At 39.3% G+C, this 25,252-nt stretch overlaps 1 protein-coding gene and 1 non-coding gene across 2 annotated transcripts in view; both read left to right on the top strand.

Moving 5' to 3' along the window:
* The first annotated feature begins 8,320 nt into the window (after nucleotides 1-8,320).
* The window catches only part of Fads2b (fatty acid desaturase 2B), a 40,609-nt gene continuing 23,677 nt past the window's right edge, over nucleotides 8,321-25,252 (top strand). The window contains exons 1-2 of the mRNA XM_002729187.7: nucleotides 8,321-8,981; nucleotides 19,643-19,753. Coding sequence (XP_002729233.1) covers nucleotides 8,643-8,981; nucleotides 19,643-19,753 — 450 coding nt within the window. The 5' untranslated portion in view covers nucleotides 8,321-8,642. The remainder of the gene's footprint in view (nucleotides 8,982-19,642; nucleotides 19,754-25,252) is intronic.
* LOC120102020 (small nucleolar RNA SNORA55) lies at nucleotides 18,571-18,702 on the top strand. The gene has a single exon (XR_005503062.1). It is a non-coding gene; the product is annotated as a small nucleolar RNA SNORA55 (small nucleolar RNA).

Genomic DNA, 25,252 nt, shown 5'->3' with positions numbered 1-25,252 from the left:
ACTGCAACAGTTAAGCTCTCTGACTTAACATCCCACTCAGGGCATGTTTCCTACAGGAACAATATGAATAGGAATTTACTTGAAATGATTTCATCAATGCATTGTGAAGAATGGAAACAAATTATCTGTGTATATGAGAATGTGTGTGTGTGTGTGTGTGTGTGTGTGTGTGTGTGTGTGTGTGTGTGTGTGTGTGTCTGCAATCATGGAGTTGAACCCAAGGCCCTATGCAGGCCAGCCAAGCACTCTACCACTGTACCCCAACCCTATGTTACAGATAGTAACTCTGCTCAAAATGAGATTCAAAAATACTGGAAGTTAAAATATTCCAATAAATACAAATCTCCTACTCTTAAGCCAAATGAATCATCACAGTGGTTTCTTTGTTTAATACACAAATATCTGCCTAGAATTTACCAGGAGAGCAGCTTATTAGGCCAGTTTCTGCCACTTTCTCTCACCAGCTACTATACATGAACATGCAAAACCAGAACCACTCTTACACATGAGTTAAGGGGAAGTGGAATTAATATCTTGAGAAACATGTGCTCTCATCTATCTGAAGAAACACAAGGATAGAGGAAACTTTATTATCTTCTCCAAGGCTAACAAAAAAAACAAAGAATAAAAATAAGGACAAAGAAGAAAGGAGAAAGAAGGAAAAGGTGAGGCTAAGGAGTGAGGAGCAAGGAGAGAAGACAGATCAAGACACCAGTTGCGGAGTTGGGCTTTGTCTCAAGAAATCACACTGCAGTCATATTTACTTACAAACTTGACCTTATATGCTCACGGTGGATGGGAGAGGACGCTGTGTAAATACTTTCAAATGTGACACTGCATTATGGAAGACAAACTGTATCACACAAAGTCTCTTAAACCTGAGATTCTGAATCAGGAGTTTCTTAAAATAAGGAAGTGTGTAGATGGGGGATACTGACAACTTTGAACATTTATTAAATGATTAATCACACTTGTGGGTGTTCACAGGATTAAGCCTTCATTTCTGCTTTCCTGAGTGAGATAAGGCATTGTCTGTGACTACAACAGGAAAGGATATTGTTGCCTCATTTGATTCCTGCCTGAGCAGTAGCAGGGCTCACCAGTCCACGGAAAGACTCAGAGGGACCAGCTAAAGTGGTCCATCCTGAATGTCAGCCTCAAAACAATGACGTTGTTTTCACCTCAGGCACTAAGAGCTAATTGCAGTCTTTTTCAAACATATTTTGTTAAAATGATAGAGTAGTGCTTCTGAAAAATTGCCCAGGGAAAATGGGTGTGCCCTTTGCACAGTGGCTTATTCACAGATTCAGGGCGTGCCCTGGTGAAAGGAAGCCATATGGAAAGTAGATTGGCCAGTTATAATGACAGTTGCACTCAGACATACAGGACAGACCTCAGAGTACTAAAAGCACAGTTCTGAACAGGAAAGTAGATAGACCATAAATCAACAGAAGAAGGAATCCCCTTATACTGGGTCCAACTTTCGTTATAGTTCTGTGGTTAAGAAGAATATTTACATTTTTCTCTAGGTGACATGGTGCACCCTACTGAAATAATTCTCACTGAGAACCAGGAAGTTGTGCACTCATTATAAAATTACGATTACCATGTAATGATCATATCTGTACCTCTATTATCTCTTGTGAACTTCACAATAACCCCTTAGGGATGACATCATGGATAACCTACACAATCAAACTGAGCTTCTGGAACTGTGCATGGTAGCTTTTCAAAAAGAAGTGGCATAAAAGAGCTAAAGATTTTCCCCTGCTATGTTTAGTTTGTACCTACAGGTAGCATTTGCTGGTGTCTGAATCTCCTGTAGGTTATGATGTGACTTTCATTTTCACACCAAAGAATGATAATCTCACTTGTAAAGCATGACTACAAGAGTGTCACGAGTGTCACCTCTTTGGTTGGCTTAGGACATTGCAGAACTAGGGAACAATCATATTGATTTGATCTCCATTTAAACAACAAAAGTAAAATAGAAAGAGGAGCAGGACTCATGGGAGAAAGCCGGAAGCCCAGAAAAGAGTAAATAAATCTAAGAGGGTAAAGGGGCCATGATTAGAACCAAAATGCATTTTATATATGTTTGAAAATGGCACAATGAGGGGGAAAGGGAGATGGATGGCTTGGCTAGTAAAGTGCTTGCCACACAAGAATGCAGACCTGAGTTTAAGCCAGAGAACCTACCAAAAGATAGTCGGGTGTGGCCATGCACACTTGTAATTACAGTTCTGGCCTGGGACAGAGAGCTACCTATCCTGTGCTAGCCAGCTATCCTAAAGTAATGGGTAAGCCCCAAGTCAGTGTGATCCAGCCTTAAAAAGAAGGGGAATAAACTTTGAAATGTAAGTAAAGAAATCTATATAATAAAAAAATTTTTAAAAAAAAAGAAAGGTGAGCTGTACCTGAGGAATAATATTTGATTTTGTCCTTTGGTCTCCACAGGCCAATACACACAGAAATGCCATGGTATAGCCCATTATCTTTTACAACTAAGATGTGCTGAAGAAGAAAGAAAAGGGAGCAAGGAGAGAGAAGCTGTCTCCATAGTGATTCATAGTGATGCTGTTGAGGTTCAGAAAACCAACCCTGTGTTGGTGACAAAACATAAACAAAAAACAAACAAAACAACAACAACAACAACAAACAACAACAAACAACAACAACAAACCCTCCAGTCTATGACTTACACTTGCTGCTCTTTCCATCAATTTATTCACTAAACTCGAGCATGTTTTTCTTTTGTCCTGCTCATTTGGCTGTCTATCCTCACATATCCTGTAGGAAAATCAAATTACTCTAAGGACTCACTACCTGACAGAAGCAATTGTTCTTTAAGTATATGCTATCATTGTGTACTATGCTAACTCAGAGGTAGATACAGCTGAGGTCTTGGAGGAAGGTCAGGATTCATCTGTAGCAGGTAGGAATGCGAATTAGCACAGCCACTATAGAAAGGAAAAATACCCAATTTAATAAATAAGGGAAAAAAAGAAAAAAGAAAGGAGCACAGAGCAAAGTGTGGCTGCTTCAGTCCTACTTAGAAGGGGGAACAAAATAGTCACAGGAGATTGAGGGTAGGAGGGACTAGGGAGGAAGAGAGGAAGGGAAGCAGGAAAAGGAGGCAGATTCAGTATAGTAGGAGATGGGGAGATATACAGAGGGTTAGAAAATTGTACAGAGGTGTATAGCAATGAGGGATGGGGAACTGGGAAACAGCCAACAGAAAGTCCCAGATACCAGGAAAGCAAGAGGCTTCTAGGACCCAACAGGGAAGACATTAACTGAAATGACCAACAAAGGGAAGGGAGAACCTATAGAGACAATATCCAGAGGTGAGGCATGGTCCCTGGTTAAGTGGGCCACCCACTCGTCTCCAAATTTTTAACTCAAAATTGCTCCTATCTAAAAGAAATACATGGATGAAGAGTGGAGCAAAGACTGAGGGAAAGGCCATCCAGAGACCACCCCACCTGGTGATCTAGCCCATATGAGGCCCCAAACCCAGACACTATTGCTAATGCCAAGAAGTACTTGTTGACAGGAGTAGCTGTCTCCTGAAAGGCTCTGCCAAAGCCTGACCAATATAAATGCGGATGCTCACAGCCAACCATTGGACTGAGCAGGGAGATCCAATGGAGGAGTTGGGGGAAGGACTTAAGGAGCTGAAGAGGTTTGCAACCCCATAGGAAGAACAACAATATCAACCAAGCAGACCCCTCAGAGCTCCCAGGGACTAAATCATCAACCAAAGAGTACACATGGAGCGACTCATGGCTCCAGCTACATATGTAGCGGAGGATGGCCTTATCTGGCATCAATGGGAGGGAAGGCCCTTAGGGGAATGCTAGGCCTGTGAGGTGGGAGTGGGAGGGTGGGTAGGGGAGCATCTTTATTAAAACGGGAGGAGAGGGAGGGGATAAGGGGGTTTTGGAGGAGATAACATTTGAAATGTAAGTAAATAAAATATCCAAAAGGAAGAAGGAGGAGTGTGAGGAGGAAAAGGAGGGGGGCAGGGAGGAGGAGGAGAAAGGGGAAGAGGAATAGGAGGAAGAGGAGGAGGAGGAAGAGGAGGAGGAGGAGGGAAAGAAGAAAGGAAGAAAGCAAAGAAAGAAAGAAAGAAAGGAGAAAGAAAGAAAGAAAAAGAAATAGAGCTACTTTATGATCTAGGAATTCCTCCAAACGAAGGAGAATCAGTAGGTCAAAGAACTCCCATGCTCATTGGAACTCTATTCACAATAGCACAGAAGTGGAAGCAAACAAAATATACATTGATGTTAGTACATAAGGCAAGATGCTTCACTGTGTTTGTGTGTCAAAGTGTGTGCGTGCGCGTGCGTGCGTGTGTGTTTGCAGCACTGATGAAGTTAGAGGATGCTTTGTGATACACAGAAGTGAGACACACACCGGTGCTTACCGGTGCTGGAAGGAGTGAGGAGCATCAAACAGAAAAAGTGTTTTATGGGTAAACACATACAAGTAGATTAGAGTAATCACTATAGAGTATTTACAATGGAATAAAGTTAATCATGTACTTCAGAAAAGTCAGTAGGGGGAACTTTAAACTTTCTCTGCAATGTAAGAGTATAGGATAATGGTCACACCAGCTCCTGTGATCTAAAACATTGTATATCACAGAAACCTAGGAGGAAGTTTTGAGCTTGGTTTCTGCTTGATTTCTCTATGTATTACAAATACACACAGACACACACACACTCACAAACACACACACACACCTGCACATCAACAGACACATGCATATATACACATGCAAAAAAAGAATACCAATAACCAACATTTCTAGCCGTACTCTAATCACTTCACATGAATTTGCATATTTAACTGCCACAAAGAAAAAACTATGAAATAATATCACTAGTAGTTTCATCCATTTTTTTAATTTTTTTTTCTTTTGAAGTGTGTGTGTGTGTGTGTGTATGTGTGTGTGTGCATGCGCACACATATTTGCCTAAGGAAGATAGACGCACTGGATCTCCTGAAGCTGAAGCTATAGGCAGTTAAGCCACTCAAGGTAGGTTCCTCTGAAGGGCAGTACATGCTCTTAAGCACTGAGCAATGTCTCCACCTCTATCATCTATGTTCTAAAGCGAGGACCACATCCTCACCAGCATCTGCTGTCACCTGCATTTTTTTATTAGAATCTCAGGGTCATTTTGATTTGCATTTCCCTGAACACTAAGGATGTAGAATATTTTTTAGGTGCTTCTCAGCCTGAGGAGATGCTGGAAGGGTGGAGCAGGAATGGGTGGGTAGGTGGAGGAGCACCCTCATAAAGGCAAAGGGGAGCGGGAAAGGGCAGATGGGATGGCAGGGGTTCTGGAAAGGTAACTGGGAAGGGGGATATCATTTGAGATGTAAACAAATAGAATAACTAATAAAAATTTAAGAAAAAGAAATAAAGTGAGGAAATTAAGCTTAATTAATTAATTAAATTGAGACAGAGTGAAGTTAAAGAATTTTTCCAGATTTATACCATTAGGAGTCCTTGATTTGATCATCCATTGCTCTACAAAGAAGCTGAAGTTCAAAAATGAAGCTTTATTTCAATTTGTTTTATTCTGTTTTAAATAGTTGTCTGTAAAACATTATGAAAGTGTGGCTCATTTCTCAACTCTAAGATGGCAGCTAGAAAACACTTAAGTTCTCAGAGGATCTTCAATAAATTAGAGAATTTTCTTAAAGGCAGGAAAATACTTTCTGATGCCTCTAAAGAGCTCTGGGCTAAGGGATGAGGATGTGGCTCATTGAGTAGAGTAATTATGTCATGTGCACAATCCCTCTCACCACATATACTAAAAGACAGCAGCATACACAGGCCTGTAACTTTAGCTCGGTAGGTGGAAGCATTGATGAGAATTTAGAGGCCATCCCTAGCTATATAGGGAGTCTAAGGTCAACTAGGACTCATTCAACCCTGTCTCCAAATAAACAGAAAATAAAGATAAAAACAAAGACTACTGAGCTGAGAGGAAAATGGGTACTGTGAAGGTTGAGCCCAAAGAGCTTAGAGATATTATCTGAGCCTTTTCTGAACCTGGCATTGCTCAGCCATGTCCCGCTGAGTGATGGTGTCAGAGTCAGTTGATTTTCAGGATTAGCACAATGCTACCTCACAGAAGCTGCTCAATTCATGCACGCTCGCTCGCTGGATGGATTTGAAAATAAACAACTGACTCACCTCCCCTGACAACTATGTTAGCTTTCAAAAATCTCTTTATAGGATTAATTTCTCATGATCTTATCCTTACAGGAGACTTCGTGTTGTACCTATCTTTTTATGATCATAATCAACTTGAGGATTGCCTTTACGATGAAGCTTTTACTTAATTGTTCCCCAGTGGAGGGTGAGAATGTTATGATAATGTCAAGAACAATAATGAAAAGGGGGCCAGTTCTCTGTATGTCTGGGACAGGACCCTCCAATTTTCAAAAGGATTCAAGCAGCTCAAATATCCTCATACATATACTGACAGACCTACATCCACTCTGAAAATAGAAAAAAAACATTTATGAGAACTGTTGCTACGAAATCCCTAATACCAGTTCCTTCTGAATCTCCCAGGCAGGTGAGAGGAGTATGAAGGATGGATATGAAGTTTATACAGGCCTTGAGATACCTTGCTGAGTGGTGTGTCTGCCTGGCATGATACTTTCTTCATCTTATAAAACATGCTAGCCTCAAGTTAAGTGCTTGTTTCCATACCGAAATCATTACCAAAATTATTGACTTTTCCTAAATTTATACATATGATCTGCAACTAGTCCACACACATTTGTGGGTTTGGGAAACATCTACTTAGAAACCATGGAAACTATGAGTTCGTGTAAGATCACAGCATGAGGATTGGTTTAATGAAGTAATGAGAAATGTGCTGCTTCTCCTTTCATTTATCAGTGGAAAACTTAAATGCAAAGACATCATTTAAGGATTGTCCCATAGCTAGTAAATGAAATGGATGAAATATGATTCTATCTAGTGTCCAAACCTACACCTTATTTTCTTTGGTTCCTTTAAATTTTTCATTTTAAAATTATAAAACTGCACCCAGCAATTTGTCAAAATTTGAAAAGTGCCATAAGTTTCTAAAGATAACAAGGCCAACAACTTAACCTATCTCCTTCCTATCATTCGTTATTTAGCAAATACAAATTAGATTTTTTTTAGTAGAAATTACTTTAACGTATAATTTGTTGAATACTTTTTCCTTTGTATTAATAATATTGCAGTCATGAGTGCCTACCAATAAAAGTTCTGTGAACTTTGATTTTAAAATGCTTATATCCAGAGACCTGATGCCCCAAGGAGGGAAGTGCTTGGGAGGGGCACCATCTCAGAGGAAGGGGAGAGGTGGGAGGGAATCGAGAGGGGGACAACATTTGGGATGTAAATAAACAAAATAATTAATTAATAAAAATAGAAATAAAACATCCAATATTCAAAACAGATGGATTCTTCTTTCTTAGAGCTGACCACTGAGAACAATTTTAGCAGCTGCAAATGTCAGTAGAATAAATCCCCTTTTATGACAATTTTGAATTGTGTTGAATTGGTTCAGTCTCGCAAACCTGTGTTCTTGTTATTTTGTGCTATCACTTTTTTCAAAATTCACTCTTGCCAGTCAGTTGGGAATCTCTTCTGCTTTGCTTCCAAACAATCTCATTTAGTTGCTGCAAATCTAGAATCCAGATGTGGGCAGAGAAACAAAAAAAGACCTGGAGTTAGAGGTGGACACATCTGGGTTCCTCTGGGTTGCTTTTCACCCACGGGGTGGCTATGATGGGGTGATACATTTCCTGGACTTTCAGTTCTTTGTTTTCTAAGCTGGAAAATGGGGCACTAAGAAGCTTCCCCCGGAAAGAGGGATGACAGGACTAAGAGATAAAACATGTGACAGGGACTCTAAGGATGTGTCACTCATGTGGCCTTTAGAAGTGTTTGGAGATTCAGAAAGATTTAACTGAGGTGTAGTGGGGTGCGGGAGTCATTTGCATCGTGTACTTAAGCTTTCTTCCCTCTTTTGAAAATGACACTTAATTTTTTTTAAAACCTGTTTGAAAGCTCTGGTGAAATGACAGCTGTCCAGAGAACAATTCTCTAATACAAGCAATAGACTCCAGTCATACAGGAATTCTGACAGCTTTTGTTCATATGTTGAATTTAGAGATCTAAAGGTTGTCATTTGAAGGCGGGGTGTCTTAGAGAGCAGGTAAACCCAACCCACTCTGAAATCACTGGAAAAATCAGAGAGCAGATCTTAGTCCCTCCTCCCAGTGGCTCTATTCCATCCAGAGGGTGATTGGCTCGGGCTCTGTACTCTGGGACATTTAATGCTGAAAGAAGATGCGGCTAAGACAATAGCCTGCAAGGAGAGAGGTGAAGAAAGAAATGTAGTCCAGTTGTCCTCAGTGCAGAAGATTAACTACAGACCAAAACAGGGCCAGCTGGGCAGGTGCTCGCTGTCAGGCTCTGAAGAGCAATTTAGCCAAAGGCTGTGTGGGCACCAGGACTGCAGTGGAATGAAATAGGAGGAAAGGAGTCATTTTATGGCCAAGTTAGAGAACTAGAAATTTTAGGCATCAACCTAGAGAATCTCAGGGATCCAGGAGCAATGAAGTTGGAGGAAAAGCTTGAGCACAATGAGAGCCTTGTTGGAAAAAGTCGACCGTGTCTCAATGACACGCATCAGGCAAACGGGAAACATATAGCTAATGGGAATCTGAGAGCAAATGGGAACGTGGAAGTCTATGAAAAGCAGGAGGCAAATGGCAAGGGTGACAGGCTCAGGAAATGTCTCAACCTGTACACCTGGCAGGAGATCCAGAAACACAATCAGGAAACCGACCAGTGGCTGGTGATTGATCGCAAGGTTTACAATGTGACTGACTGGGCAGGCAAGCATCCAGGTGGGCATCGGGTTCTCAACCACTATGCTGGGGAAGATGCAACGGTAAGGACACCCACATGCTAGCTCCTGTTTCTCTCTCTCTCTCTCCCTCTCTCCCTCCCTCCCTCTCTCTCTCTCCCTCCCTCTCTCTCTCTCCCTCCCTCCCTCTCTCTTCCGACCTATCTCCTTCCCCTTCCTCCCTCCCCTTTCCTTCTTCTGTTCCGTTCTCCCTTCCCTGTTTCCCTCCATCCCTTACTCTTTTCCCAATGCTGCTGGGTGCCTGAGATCTTAGCTTTTGCCCCCAAAACACTGAAGTACATGAAATACATGCCTGAGCTCCACTATCACTATCTCCTCCAAGACCAATTTTTTAGGATTCCTATTTAGCAAGAAACTGGAAGCAGATGGGGCTTCAAGGTCTAGCTGTCCAATATGGGATACTTTCCAATGTTGATGGTGAAGATTGTGGTTTTGCATTGTGGATTTTTGGGTTTTTTTGTTTGTTTTTTGTTTGTTTTTTGTTTGTTTGTTTAGTGTTTTATTTATCCTCATTAAAGTAGAATAGCTGCCCTATAAACAGCAAGTTACAAATAGGTAATACCTGGGGAAGGCATGTGGTTAATTCAAACAGGAATTTACAGATAACAATTCATTTCACAGACAACAAATATTAATAACAGTGAAAGCCAAGAGCTTCTAGGACTTGGGAAGTTCACAGCTTTCTTCTGCACAGTGTAGCTCAAGCAGTTTGACAAGGGTGATGCGATTCTCCCTTAGAGACCCCTTCAAAGGCATTGCCTTAGTTACTATTGCCAGGGGCGTGCACATTATTCCCACATCACAGTTCCTGATGCTCAAAGAGGCAAGCCATGTGCATAGCAGGATTGATGATGATAATTCTGGGCTCCAGGTTGCTTAGTCTTAACCATAAACTCCTGTATATCTGGTTCCTTTAAAAATAAAATAAGATAAAACTTAGAGGCAGAAAATAGCTCAGCAGGTAAAGACACTTGCCACCAAGCCAAACAATCTGAGCTCAACCACCAGGAACTGCCTGATAGAAGGTGAGAACCAACTTCTGCTAGTTGTCCTCTGACATCCACATGCATTAGTTCACACACACACACACACACACACACACACACACACACACACAGTAAATACATAAGTAATGCAAAGAGATATTTTAAACTTCACTAAGTGTTTGATAAGGAAGTCTGCCAGATACTTTGCGTTCACTCAAGGATCTTTTCAGTCTGGACATGGCAATGCACCCCTTTGACCTCAGCACTAAAGAGGCAGAGACAGGCATATCTCTGTGAGTTCAAGGTCAGTCCGGTCTACAACAGAGAGTCCTAGGCCAGTCAAAACTACATAGTATGATTTTAAAATCTCTCTTTAAATATTCTGTGCATGGTGTATACTCCCACTCACTCTGCAAGTGCTATTCTCTGTCACAGTACAGAGAAACCGAGTTAGAGAACCTAAACAAACTCAAGTCAGAAAATCAGTATGTGGCAAACCCGGAATTTAAGCCGGGGCTGATATTTTTGCCCTTATTTCACACATGAGGAAAGAAGTTCTCAAACAGGTTTCTTCTCAGGACCACAGACATCTGTATGCAGATGGTAGGTTCTAGAAATAGGATTCAGTAGATGCCTGAAGGATTTTAAAGTTTAGATTTGATGTCATCAACATCTTTCCCATAACTTTCAGTTTTTCCCTGATTTTTCACCCTTTTTCGCTGTCTATCTCTTGATCTTTTGTCATCTTCCTGCTTTGATGCCTCCTTCAATAAGATGAATGTTTTTCCAATCAGGCATGGTTATAGCTGATATGGTTTCATGTGTGTGTGTGTGTGTGTGTGTGTGTGTGTGTGTGTGTGTGTGTGTCACACACACCGTAGCTGTTTTCAGACATATCACAAGCGGTCATAGGATCCCATTACAGATGACTGTGAGTCACCATGTGGTTGGTAGGAATTGAACTCAGGATCTCTGGAAGAGCAGTCGGTGCTCTTAACCTCTGAGCCACCTCTCCAGCCCCTGACGTGCTTTTTAAACAATGTTCACTCTTTCTTAGTAGCAAAGGAAGAGGTATTATAGGTGTCAGAAAAGCACACTCAGAGCAAAGCAGAGTATTTATGAGAATAAGATAAGAACAATTAGCAAATGTCAAATGACAAAAAGACAACACCACAAAAGTAAAGCAGCCACAGCTCCCTAGCTAGTCCATCCCCTTGTTCCTACAGCACACAGGAAATAGATGGCTTTATTTGTTTGTCTGAAACAAGATCTCCAATGTGCCAAGCTGGTCTTGAACTCTTGACCTCCACCTCCAGAATGTTGGGATTATAGCCATACATCATCACACTTGGCCTGGGTCAGGGTTTTCTAGGTTAAATCACAGAATTGCCTCAAAAATATGTTGGCCAGGACTTGAGCTTTCAATCACATTGAAAATTACTGACCGTCTCACTCAGTTTGTGGTAGCCCAGGTGATAGATGTGAAGTCTACTAATAATTTTTAATACCACAGGTGTCTGGAAGTGGTCATTCCCAGACTAGCTATCAAGGAGGAAATGTTTACTCTGACAGAAACCACTAGCGACAACAAGACTACCTTGTTAGTATTGGGACAGATCAAGAAAAAATTCATGTTTGGTCAACCATATACTTCAAGAAAAATATATCCAAAATCATTCAAATAGAAGGTTCTCAAGAGGAAGGTAGTTCAGGAATGAATGGTAAGAGAGAGAGATAGGAGTCAAGGAAGTTCTAATTCTCCCTGCCTACTCAGAGGATGGAGAACACGTATGCTGAGATTTCTTGTGTGAATTTAGGGAAACTATTGAAACGCCCAGAGTTTCAATTCAGTGATCTACAAAAGAATGCCTAAACTATGGTAAATGGAATGAATGTGTGTATAGTGCAGAGTATAATTGAAGACAAAGTTCATCAAATTATAGCATGCATATCCTCAGAAGTATGATTATTACTCTCAGATAGTTTACTATCACCGTAGACATTTTAATTATAGTTTGTACCATTTACTTGGGATCAAAACATTAAGCCCAAAGGCCCAAGGCCAAATGCTCACTTTACAGCTTAAGGAGTATTAGCACAATTTTTCCTGACTGGCAACTGAAGACCACAGGATAATCTCTGCATTATAGATGCTAGACTAGTGGCTGCACTTGCCCAGATAGGTACCCTTCTCTCAGTTACAAAGAAACTATTTTCTAGGCCTCCTACAAGGTGGGTAGCGATACCTAAGTCATGGAATCTGGCCTAATGTTTAAAACTACAGGTTTCAGAATGGAATAGACTCAGTGGACATCTGGCATCCACACTTATTAAGGAGGTTCTGAGGAGACTGTTTAAGCTCTTGGAGTCTCCATTTCTTATTTATTAAAGGAGAGAATAATAATTTAATCTTGGTTTTTATTATAAAGATCAGTGGAGGTTAAATAAAATGGCCACTATGGTGCTCAGGTGAGATTAAATATTCAACAATGATGGTATTGTAGTTGATCATCCCTTCATTCTCCTGAGATGGATTTTAATGCTCCACACAGTAGTTTAATAAACCAGTAAAACAAAATCATATAAGCTCCTGCTATTGCATGCATGCGTTACTTGGTTGCTTAAGCTATGTAATTGCAAGCTAATGTAACAGTGCCAATAAACGGCTTAGGGCCCAGGACTTTTCATGTATGTGAGTTTACTGAGGAAAAGCCAATAAGTAGTAAGTTTGCAAAAGTTAGATTGTAAAGGTTATCATTTAATTTCATAATGATAGGCTATTTTGCAGTTTCTAAAATGAAGATTGCTAAACATTTTGATAATACACACCTATGAATAAATACTTGTCCATACGTTTTATGCTACACACTGATATGTTCCAATATAATCATGATGGTAGATACACGGAGGCTGCAGCGTTTGAAATAATAAAAGCAAGCGCAGGTCAGTCTGTTCATCTCTCAACATCACACCTTAGAAGAAGCAGTGACAGGGCTGAAGTTACGGCTTGGTCAGTAAAGTGCTTGTCATTCAAGCATGAGGTCTTGGATTTGGATCCTCAGCCCTCACTTAAAATGCTGGGCACTGCAGCATGTGGTCCCAGTGCTGGAGACCTTCAAATCAAATGATAGTCTTTACTCTCAGTGCACTCACAGATTCCTGAACTTTGCTTCTGGCCAGCCAGCCTAGCACAATTAATGGTCACCAAGGCAGGGAGAGGTATTATCCAGAGATATACACTATCTCCAAGAATGAGGGAGAGAGTGACTGAACAAGATGCCTGATTTCAATGTCCAGTCTCCACATACATGTACACACACACACTCACATGAACACATACACACAAATATAACACATTCAGTCAAGTCTTTTATATATTAAATGTGGAATAGACATGGTAGAGATGATAGATGTTAACATAAAAGTGAGTCTTTCTCAACTCTTTGGAGTGCTGCTGGGGAGACAATGCACCATGTACAACTGCAAAAGGAAGAAACCATGTGGATTAGGATGAACTCAGCTGCCAGGGGCAAGGCTAGGGCAAAGAGAAGAAAGTGTGAGAAAACAAGGTGTAAATATGTGACTAGTCATGATTAAGTATCCAAGCATCATGGGCATCCACTTCCTCTGTTTAGCATAATACTGTGCAAAGTACACACTTGATTGATGTCTTAGAAAAACAGACAAAAACATTCCGGGTTCTAGAAGATAAAAATAGACCATGGCAGCTAAGAAGGTGTGCGTGAGGCCTCATCCTTCCTGAGTATCCATAGAAAGTTAATAGTCCTAGGGATAAAGAGAAATCTTTTCTTCAGTAGTATAGCCACAGTTAAGGAATCCAGGCTTCTGTAAATAATCTCTCACTCATAAAAACAATCCTAATGAAATTCATTAGGTCATCAAATGAAAGAGAGATGGGTGGAGGAGAGAGAAAGAGAGAAAGAGAGAGGAAGAGAGAGAAAAAGGAGAAAGACAGACAGGAGGGAAGACAAAGAGAATCTTCTGGAGTGGGAGAAGAACAAGGGATAACTGTAATTAAAATTATATATTTGTAATAACATAGATAGAAATTGTATTTATGTGAAAATGCCATAATAATACTGATTAGCGTGTATAATTACCATCTGCTAGTAAAAATTAATTACAAAAACATAAAGAGAAGAAAATGGAACATAAAAGGATAAATGTTGCCACTCTCAAAGATCAGTGTGGCAATTAAGTAAGGAACTACGAAGAGACAATCAAAAGGAAGGGAACCAAGATGGAGTCCCAGGAACATGTTGAAAGTCCAAATGGAGCACGAACAACACAACTGGAAAGAGAAGATGAGTGGGAGTAACACTGTGGAGACATGGTTTAATGTTTGATGGATAACCAGATAAACAAGGAGGATGCAAGTCTTAATTTACATGGGCACCTCAATAAGCCAGCCAGGTGCCCATGATGGGATGAGAACATCAGAAGGTTTGTGAGGTAGGAGAATGAAAGGATGGAAGGAAAGGGAGGAGGGGAGAGAAAGAGGGATGCAGACAGGGAGAAAAGGCTGGAGTTCACCTAGAAGCATAAAATGAAGGCCTTCCAGTGAGGCTAGAAACTCTGGTGGAGACTCATGTGGGCACCCTCCCAGGCTGCTGCTCTCTCCAAGGCAAGGCCAAAGATGCGCTCAGTCTATTTACAACTCACTCTCTGTTTGGATGTCAGGACTCTTGTGCTAGGCACAGCCTAGACACATACAAGTTCTGAAAAGGAAGCAACAGAGAAGGAAAATTACTCAATGGAATATACATATATATATATATATATATGTATATACTTATATGTGTGTATATATACGTGTGTGTGTGTGTGTGTGTGTGTGTGTGTGTGTGTGTGTGTGTGTGTAGGTCTTATGTATCCCAGGCTATCTGGAACTCACTATATAGCTAACAATAACCTCTTGGCTCTACTTCCCAGCTTCCCAGTATTGACTTTCCTTATACATTTGTGAGCTCCTGTGTGAGAAAAACCACATTCCACATGCCTTCTTCTGTGATAGTGAGCCTGCTGGTATCTCATGACTTTATGTTTGTTGGTTAATCAACATCCTTTGGGAAATTTCAACCCTTATCAAACTAACTGCTAGGTCCCAGGTTTGATACCTGCAAATAATAATAAAATAATAATAAGTTTGATACCTAGATGATGATGATGATGATGATGATGATGATGATAGTAATAATAAATGTATTGCTATCTGGTTGCAAAGACTAAGCTCTGAGTCATTAGGTTAGACTCTATGTAGATTGTATAGTACCTTAGTAAATTAATGAAATAAGCTGTCCTGTGACTTCCATATCTGACCCATCATGCACATTTCATGCACACACAATCATACATGCACAGGCACACATACACAGACTCACACACATAGACATATACTTACTCATATTAATAACAACAACAAATAACTTGTTAAATTTGAAGTAGCTCTCCCAACATGCAGCTGCCCAACTCTCCGAGGTCATGTACTGCCCATGGTGGAGGTGAAGAAACAAACTGTCTCTGGGTGGTTGCAGTCCCCTAGACACCAGGTTTGTCAAACAGAGTACTTGCTCCATTTCAAGCCTCCTTTCCCTGTTTGACCTGGTGGCTTTGTGCAGGGTACAATCTAGACAACAGTATCTAAACTACACAATTAGAATTTTGTCTAAGGTCTTCTGATTTTGCATACTTTTACTCTTCTCTTTTAGTGGGTATTCTATTGCTTTTATAATAAAGTTCTTAACAACTACAGCCTCTAGTAAAAAATAGCTATGAATTAGCAGTTTCCAAAATACTTGTAAATGTAAAATAATCTTCAGTATTCATGTCTTGTTGATATGACTTTGGAAATAATCTGTTTCAAGAGGCACTGCAATGTTATGCAATTTATGGTAAACTTAAAGAGCAGAGATGATTGAAGAGGGAGTCAAAACAAGAATAGGAAAAGTGGGAGCAGCATATTATTATTCATGCTTCAATCATCCCAATTCCTCATGCAGAACTGTTCTGCCCATCTGTTTTTCATCTTTCCCTTACTCATCAAGGGTGTATTCACTACACATTGTATTTGAGGCACAATAGTAGATGTTAGGTCTACATTAATTGATAACTGGTACATGGCTTTAGTTTCACAAACTCACTGAAGAAGAAACAAGGGTTATTACAATACAAAAAAAAGCTTTATAGTCAATGAGATGGCTCAATAGGTAAAGATAATTTGCTGCCAGCCATGATGACCTAAGTTTGCGCCCTGTGATGAACCAACCACAAGGTACAAGGAGAGAACAGGTTCCCATAAGTTGTCCTCTAACATCTATGCATGTACCCCAACACTCGATAAATAAACAAACAAATAATAAATAAGCAAATGTATATGTGTATATGTATGTTATAAACTTGTAGGAATAGTCATGAATAGCTTTGCTGTATGTGCAAGGGGTGGCAAATACCTAATAATGGTATCAAATTCTAAGAAAGACCTTTGTGTAGAGAAAAATGGAAGAAGTAACTGAAGGGAAGAGTATAATATCTGTAACCATTCAGTTCTAGAAAGGTACAGAATTTTATTCAATACAAGGTTTCAGTAGAGATTTTCATTAAGGGTCAGCCTAAGGAGGCAAATTGAAGTCAGAGGCAAGTGCTTCATGAGACTAAAGCCTACAGTAAGGAATCCATCACCATTTGTCCAGAAGACACTGATTGATTTTAATATTACTTCAAGATGATCTCAAAGTATTCTCCCAGAAAAAAAGATTATAGGTATTGAAGGCTGGATTAGATCTTTAGGGTGTCATTGTTCTATTTATCCCCGAGGTCAAACATTAGCTCTGCTGTTCATTGTAGTATGTAGGAAAAACATTTCCATCTCATATTCCTAAAAACGTGAAGTCTCTCTGTACAATAGAAGCAATAAATCTTCACAGGAATAAGCTGGTAGCTACGAGCCAGTATGATCCTTTTTACTAAAGTGAATTCTGTAAATACTGGCATTCCCAGGCTTCCTTCTCTTTACTCCACACCCTTCAGCAAGAACATGCTTGCCCAAGAATGTGGGTAACAGAACCTGTTTTTGCTAGCTTCCAAGGAGGGATTTCACAATTTAGTATATGGATTCTATTAGAAAAGCACTGAGTACTTTAAGATTAATGAACTCCTTTGTTCGGCTCCCTCAATGTTATGATGAAAAGAACTCCACAAATCGGCATGCTTACTCTAAAACTAAGTGGCTACTCAGTGTTGGTCCCCAGAGCACAGACTTTAGATCATTCCTCAGGCTCAAAAGTGACAAGGAAACCAGAAGAGTAGATTATCAACACAATTTGAAATCATGCTAGATTACATTATTATAATGTTTGCTACATGTTCTGAAATTAGATTATGTTCATCTGTACCATGACACTTGATCCACCAGTATGCTTTCCCATTCAAACCTGCTGAGAAACAGAAGGTGGATGATTTAATCAATATAGATCATCATGAGATGCATAAATCAGTCCCTTCCAATGAATAATGATTTGCCTGGTTAGGAGAGCTAAGTTTTAGTATCACAAAATGTAAAAAATATAAAACATCTTTGAAAAATGTAGCCCATTGTTGTTCAAAGGTATTGTGAGAAGTGCGCACAGTAGAATGAACAGAAAGTCCAGGAGGCTTCTAGCATTCTTTCTATGGTCCCTTTGCTGAAGTCAATCAACAAACTTGATATTGCATACTTCTAATCACCATATTCTTCATATATGTACCTTATCACATGAAGGCCTAGGCAAATTTCCATGGCACTGAAAATCCAGGGTTCAATAAATTCACTTGTATAATCAGAGCCTACTGATGGTTAGAATATTTAAATAAAAGCCTGAATTGCCACATTAAAGAGAAGGTGTGAGATTTTATCACTGGAGGAGCATACAAAGATGGTTAGCAAATACTGGATAATAAAGCCTGAGAAAATGCTTCAGTGGTTACAAGTACCTATCGCTTATGTAGAACTCAGTTCCTAGTGCCCATGTCCAGCAGTTTACAACAGCCTGTAACTCCAGCTCCAGGAGACCTCATGCTCCTCATCCACCTTTTCAGGCTCTCACACTCATATGCAAATACCCATAAATATCCATAAAAATAATCAGTGATAAAATCTGCTTTTAAAAGTACTGTATAGTTTGTGTATGCCAATCAGCATCCCAATTAATTCATCCTAACTTTATATTGACTTCTGAATTGAGTGGCAACCGTCAAGAAAATATAGAATGCATGTAAGGCAAGGACACAAAATGCTCAGAGTTATGCAGTCAGAAAATAGCAAAACTAGATCTGAAGTGTAGGAAGGGTAGCTCCAGAGTCCTTCTTTTACAACCAGTACTGTGCAAAAGACACTGCTCCACAGTACCCCACCCTTTAATATATATATATATATATATATATTTATTCAAGGTAAAACTTTTCTTATATTTCTTCAGTTTGAATCAGTCCAACATCAATATCATAACAACAGGAAGCTAATCATCTCCATCTTGTAAAATCCCCACCCCCCAAAAGAACTATAAAAACACTTTGGAAGAAAGTCTTTCACTTGCAAACATACATGAGATATAAGAATCCACTGTCTTTCTGCACTCAAATCTTTCCCAGGCCTGCTGCTTGGTGCCAGTCTGGGGACAGGCAGTGCAATAGTAGAGCAGAGGAAATCCAGACGGGTCGTTTCCATCTGTCCTGGGGCCTGTCTCTACAACTCTGCCACACATTCTCCTTGAAAATGAAGGTGTTTTGAAGATGCTGAAGCTAGGGGTGGGAATTAAGGGGAAAAAGATGTGTCTGGATCAGTAATGACCAGTAACTCCTTTAGATACTAACTCCACTTCCCTCCTGAGTGTGGGGTTATAGTGTAGCAGACTTCAGTATCCATCAGTCCAGTGAGAGGCGTTTTCCTTGGTGTGCTGGACTCTGCTCCAGAAGATGGCCAAGTCTCTGTGTTACATATGTCTTCAATTAAAGATGTACATCTTCTCTCTTAGAAAAAAAAGAATCCACTGTCTTGCATGATGTGGAATTACTACTTAGCAACATCATTTGTAGGGAGTGATGAGAGTCCTTCAATGATGAATATAGCCCAGAGTATACTGCTTTATGCAGCCCACGGCTCAACGACTGTACTCCCTCAATAATTCGTGTCTTTATTTTAAGATGTTGCTATCGAGTTCAATCTACTATTCTCTGGAATAACTAATTGAAGTGGCCTCATTCTTCTGAGACTTAGTCAAGAGGACTAAAGGGAACCCTCAATAGAAAATGTAATTTGTGTAGAGAGTCTTCTTTACCGCATGCCTTAGATAGTTTAAGAAACTTTCACATGAAACTTGATACTGGACTTAAAAAAGACTCACCATGGCTAATTAACTCAAGGAGCTCTTCCTTTCAATGCTTAATAAAAAGAAACAACGATGTAATCAATGTTCTAGGAATTGCCTGTCCCTCGACAAGCAGTACCTGACCTAGACCCTTGTAGAAGGATCTCAAGAATAAAGTTGATGCCTCATCTTGAACATCAACATGGCATTATAAGCAAATGCTCTGTGGGGAGGGTCTGTGCTGTTGCAAGTTTGGGCCCAGAATGGGCAAGGAAGGTATTTAGCTGAGAGTAAACACATCTTTTACAAGCTTCTAACAAGTATCTCTGGTTTACAGGATGCCTTCAGGGCTATGCATCTGGATCCAAGCATTGTGCAGCTATATCTTAAACCACTTCTCATTGGAGAACTTTCTCCAGAAGAACCCAGCCAGGAGAAAAACAAAAATGTAAGTAGAGCTTCAGGATCTAAGGACATAGAAGAATTGAGGATAAGGTATATTTCAAGAATACTGTTTTCTGTAAGAATTTGAGTTCATAGTAAAGTCCAGTAGGTCCTTATTGTCTTCAAGGTTTCCACCGTCAAACTTTTTCCCAAGTAGACGCCTAAAGTACTGGATAATATGAGCGGTATCTGCAGCAGCGTAAACTTGGGAGAGTAGACTATCAGAATGGGGCTAACTAACTGCACAGAATGCCATATATCCATGATGTATACAGCAGATGAAGGAACAATTCAGATTAAAGAGAAGGTGGACCACAGTGGCAGGACATTCCAGCATTATGCTCAGAAAATGCATAAATTGTAAGTTCTGGAACTTTCTTCTATTTTAATTTAAGATAACTAAAAGTGAAACCACATAAAGTACAGGGACACTGTTCTTTTTTCTTTTTCCTCCATTTATTGAGGATGGATTCTTTCACAAAATATCTCCTGATTCTAGTTTCCCCTCCCTCTATTTTTCCCAGTCCTCCCCTATGTCCTCTCCCATCCTGATACAATCCCTTTCTGTCTCTTTAAGGATTCTAAGAGATAATAATAATTATAGCAAGGTAAATGTAATAAGACAGAATGAAAACATTTCATAAAATTGTCAAGACAAACTAACAGAAGAAAAAGAACCCAAGAGAAGGCACATAGGTCAGAGACCCACTCATTCCCACACTCAGGAGTCCCATAAAATACTAAATTAGAAATCATAATGTAAATTCAAAGGACCTGGTGCAGACCCATGCAGAATATGTGCATGCTGCTTCAGTTTCTGTGAGTTCATATGAGCTCTACTTAAAATGTTTTACATGGCCTTGTTTTCTTGATATCCTTAATCTCCTCTGACTCTCAAATACTTTCTGACTTTGCTTCCTCACGGTTCCCTGAGCTCTGAGGGGAAGAATTTGGTGTAAACATCCCATTTAGGGCTAAGTGTCCCAAGACCTCTCTCATTCTCTGTGTAATATCCAGCTGTAGGTCTCTATATTTGTTCCCATATCAAGGAGGAAGAAGATTCACTGATTATGGCTGAACAAGATTCTAATCTGAGTAGAGCAGAATACCACTAGGAGTCATTTTATCACTATATTTTTATATTTTTGCTTTTGTTTTAGATCAATAATATTGGTTTTACTCTAGGTCTCTGGGATATATCGCCTCTAGTTCTTGGCCACTCAAGCAGTATTGGATGTGGGTTCCTTCTTGTGGAAGGGGCCTTATGTCAAATCAGACATTGCTTGGTAACTCAAAATGTCTGTGCCACCACTGCCCCTAGCATATTTTGCAGGCAGGACAGTATTATAGATCAAAAGTTTTTTGACTAGCTTTATGTTTATATTTCTCTTTTGGTAGTGTTCAGAGCACCTTCCTGTACCAAAGATGCTACTATGTAGGGAATGAAGTCTCTAAAATAGGCACCAGCTCAGCCTCTCCATGTTCAATGAGTTATGGAGGCATTTTCTTCAGGAATGAGACCTTGCTGTCAGTGTATAGAGAGCAACCTATTGTCTTGGCAACAGTCATGATTATTTTGAGATTCCATTGGATTCCTTTGCCCAGTAACCCAATCCTGGTACTGGAAAGTTTAACTGATGACAAGAGATGGTCATTTGGGACACCTTTTTTCCCATTATTTGACAATTTCATTTAAATCATCTTCATATATTGATATCCATACTACCCTTGAAATATTCCTTAATTTTAGCTGTATCTCCCCATATTTCCTCCCACAACCCCCTTTGCTCTTCTCTCTTGATCCCCCTGTTGCAGCTCTATGCTCACTAATCATAATTATCTATTCTATTTCCCTTTCCTGGCAATATGTATATTCTCTCTCTAAACTTTTACTCTATACTACCCTCTATGGTTCTATAGATTATAGCTTGGTTATCGCTGACTAATATCCACATATAAGTAAGTACTTAGAATATTTATCTTTCTGGGTTTGGGTTACTTCACTCAGGATGAATTTTTTTCTAGTTCCATCCATTTGTCTGCAAATTCCATGTTCTTTTTTATAACAGCAGTATAATGCTTCATTGTGTAAATGTAGCACACTTTTGTTATCCATTCTTCTGTCGAAGGGCATCTAGAATGTCCAACATTTGGTTATTATGAATAGGACAGCAATGAACATGGCTAATTAGGTGTCTCTGTGATAAATGAAACATTCTTTGGGCAAATGTCCAAATATGGCATAGCTGGATCTTGAGGCAGATCAACTCCCATCTTCCTGCGGAAATGTCACACTGATTTCCCTACTGGTTGTATAAGTTTACACTCCAACCAGCTATGGAGGAGTGTTCTCCTTACTCCATATCCTTGCCAACATGAGCTGTGACTTGCTTATTCATCTCTAAATAAGCAGATTCTACATATTTCAAAACTCATATTTTTCTTAGGAAGATCTTTTCTTTATTTTTTATAATTTTATACGTGCATATAATGAAATGTGATCATATTTTATTCTCAGAACAAAGCAATGGAATTTATAGCACTTCATTCAATTCAAGCTCTTTGTCTCTAAGCATTCATTCATGCCAGACAACGTAGACATGGCTTTATTTCTGTGGCTGCTTTTAATTACATGTTTGAAGTCTTGCTAAGCTAAGTTTTATGGGAACAAAGACGACTTCATTTAGCCTTGTGTTCTCCAATCTGCCTACATAAAATCAGACATGCAACAAAATCTCAACAATTAGCTGTTGGATGAAAGATGCAAAGAAATCTTAACTGTTGCCCTTTTTATGTTTAGGGAAATTGTCATTCATGAAGAATAAATTATTTTCTGTATACAACTACGTTATCAAAGAAATGAGACTTGAATTCACTTCTCTCTAGTCCCATTTTCTTAACTATTCCCCAAAATAGGTATTATTTTTTTCTTTAATAGTTTGGCTGTTTTATATGTACTCTTCTAATGTTTCTTTGTGACTAAAACTTTGCTGAGGTGTATTTGCATAAAACATAGAGGGCTTTTATTTAATAACAAATGGTTCACTCTTTTTGAAATTTATGTTTGTAGAAACAAATTTGTCTTATATGCAATAAATCATTTATAAAAAGTGCTGAGCCATATAGTGCTATGAAGTAGATAAAAAGTTTTATTCACTCTTTAAGAACTGAGGAGATGGGGTTGAGGATTTAGCTCAGTGGTAGAGCGCTAAGCACAAAGCCCTGGGTTCGGTCCTCAGCTCAAAAAAAAAAAAAAAAAAAGAACTGAGGAGATGACTCAGGAAACAAACAAGACTACTTTAAGGATATAAAGTTGCTTTGTTCATATCTGGGAGTAATGCTTGGTTTCACTTTGCACACATGCATCCTACACAGCCATGTACCTGGTGGAACCTCTTTGTCTAGAAGATTGAACTCTGAAATTGGATGACCTGAGTCTCATCCTAACCCTGTTCATCTCAGACCCATTTAGTACAGTTCTCAAACTTCACTGTGGCCCAGTATCTTTTCATGTAAAATAGTGATACCACCACCACATCTTTGAATTATTGGGACTATAATTGGGGGAAAAGTTTTTGAAATACTGTTTAAAACATAGTAAATGCTCTATAATAAAGATATTAACATTATCATGAACATAGTAGTTATGGTGGTACTAAAACACACGAACCTCCACAATGTTTCCACCACTTTCAGCGGGTGAACCTATGTTTAAAGTAAGAGCAAAGGTTAATTGTTATTCTTAAAGAGTTTCCAAATGACAAAGCAAATTCAAATGACTTCTGAGAGCGGAAGGATTATTATCACTGTCTAAACTATTGTTCTTCCATGAGAGCTAAGGTTGACTATGAAGTAATATCTGTGTAACTACTGGAGCTACTACTATAGAAAGCCGGTAAAACTGAGTGTCAGGAGGTGTGGGCTTTACGTCAGCATCTGTCACTGGCTTGCTAATTATTTTGAGGGAGTTGCTCTTCTGAATTTCAGTGACCTTCTACTCTGTCTAATTGTACTGAAAAAGAAAAGACTAGGAAAAATCCTAGAGACAAATTAATATCAGAGACTAATTAAAACTGTCCCTGGGCACCAGAATTCCAAGTTTAATGGGAGTTGGATATAGGCTTATGAGCACTTTGGGCTGACAGTGGGTCCTTTAAAAGTTCCATTGGTCACAAGTACACCCACACGCATAAAAGAATGTAATAGCCATAAGTAATTAGGAAATATATTTAAACAAATATGGCCTATAGAAAGCACCATAAGCTACTTGGGTAATTGCACAGCTTGGTAATTGTGTAACCCAGAACCTAGGTTCTGTGATACTTCTTATTCATCTATCTGTCTCCCCCACAAAGAGGCTTTTCATACCTAGATGAAAAATACTCACCAGGGAAATGGGTACATACTGTATGTTGCTGAAAACAGTGCAGTACCCCTCGTTTACCCAAGATTCACTTCCTGTAGTTCAATGAACTATCATGATCAAAGTTCACAAACATTCCCTAAATATTATAGAAAAAAAACCCAAGTGCATATGCCTTCACTTACTCTGATTAGTATGTAAAGAATAATCTCTTTATTTGTTTTATTTTCAAATTGTGATCACCTACACATATACGTTTACAGTCTTCTTGGTTATGAGATGGGACTATCTTTTATCTCAGATATACATTGATAATTTTGGAGTATTTTCTCTGTGGATAAGGCAGTCAATTATGTAATCATTTACACATGTCGGAATCCTTTAAAAACTTCCATCATCTTCCAACTTCCTTCTTCCCCACATTTTATATCTTCCTCTTTCTCCTTATGTAAGAAAAAAAGAATTTTAAATGTGAAGCTTCTTGACATGACAGCACATTGTGTATGAATGAAATGTGTTGACTTCTAAATTTTAACAGAAGATAACCATGCAAGTCTGAACGCTGTAGCACAATAGAAAACTAAGGCCAACTTAAACGTTTCTAAGAGTTACAAGTAAGATCTCCCTTGCAAAATTCCACAACCCAAACCCTACACTTATCAGAAATATAAATCTATTGATTGTTAATTTTTCATGAGAATAAAGGTATATAATGTGAATGAAATGTTAGGCAAACATCCTTTCTTTTAATTTTAACTCTTTACCTCAAAGTGAATTTCATTGAATTTTCCATAAGTAAACAAAAGTGTTAACAAGTTTATTTCTATCCAATAGTAAAGGTATGGCTTTAGGCACCAGTTACTCATACATAAGTAGATAATATGGTTCTTGAAATGTCTTTGGTGGCCTTCAAGGTGGCTCAGCAGGCAAGGGAGTTTGCTGAGCAAACCCAACAACATGAGTTTGATCCTCAGAACCAGCATAAATGTGCAAGGAGAAAAAGAACAGTTCTGTGATGGTTGTCCTCTGACCTCCACAGGCATAGGACCTATTTGCCAGTCCCACGTGTACAGTAATAATAAATTCGTATTTTTAAGTTACACCAATGGATTTTAAAATGAGACTTCTGGTGTCTGGAAT

Source organism: Rattus norvegicus, chromosome 3, assembly GCF_036323735.1.
Source record: "Rattus norvegicus strain BN/NHsdMcwi chromosome 3, GRCr8, whole genome shotgun sequence".
Taxonomy (NCBI): Eukaryota; Metazoa; Chordata; class Mammalia; order Rodentia; family Muridae; genus Rattus; species Rattus norvegicus.
Note: the sequence above shows the minus strand (reverse complement) of the source record. Positions and strands in the feature narration are given on the sequence as shown.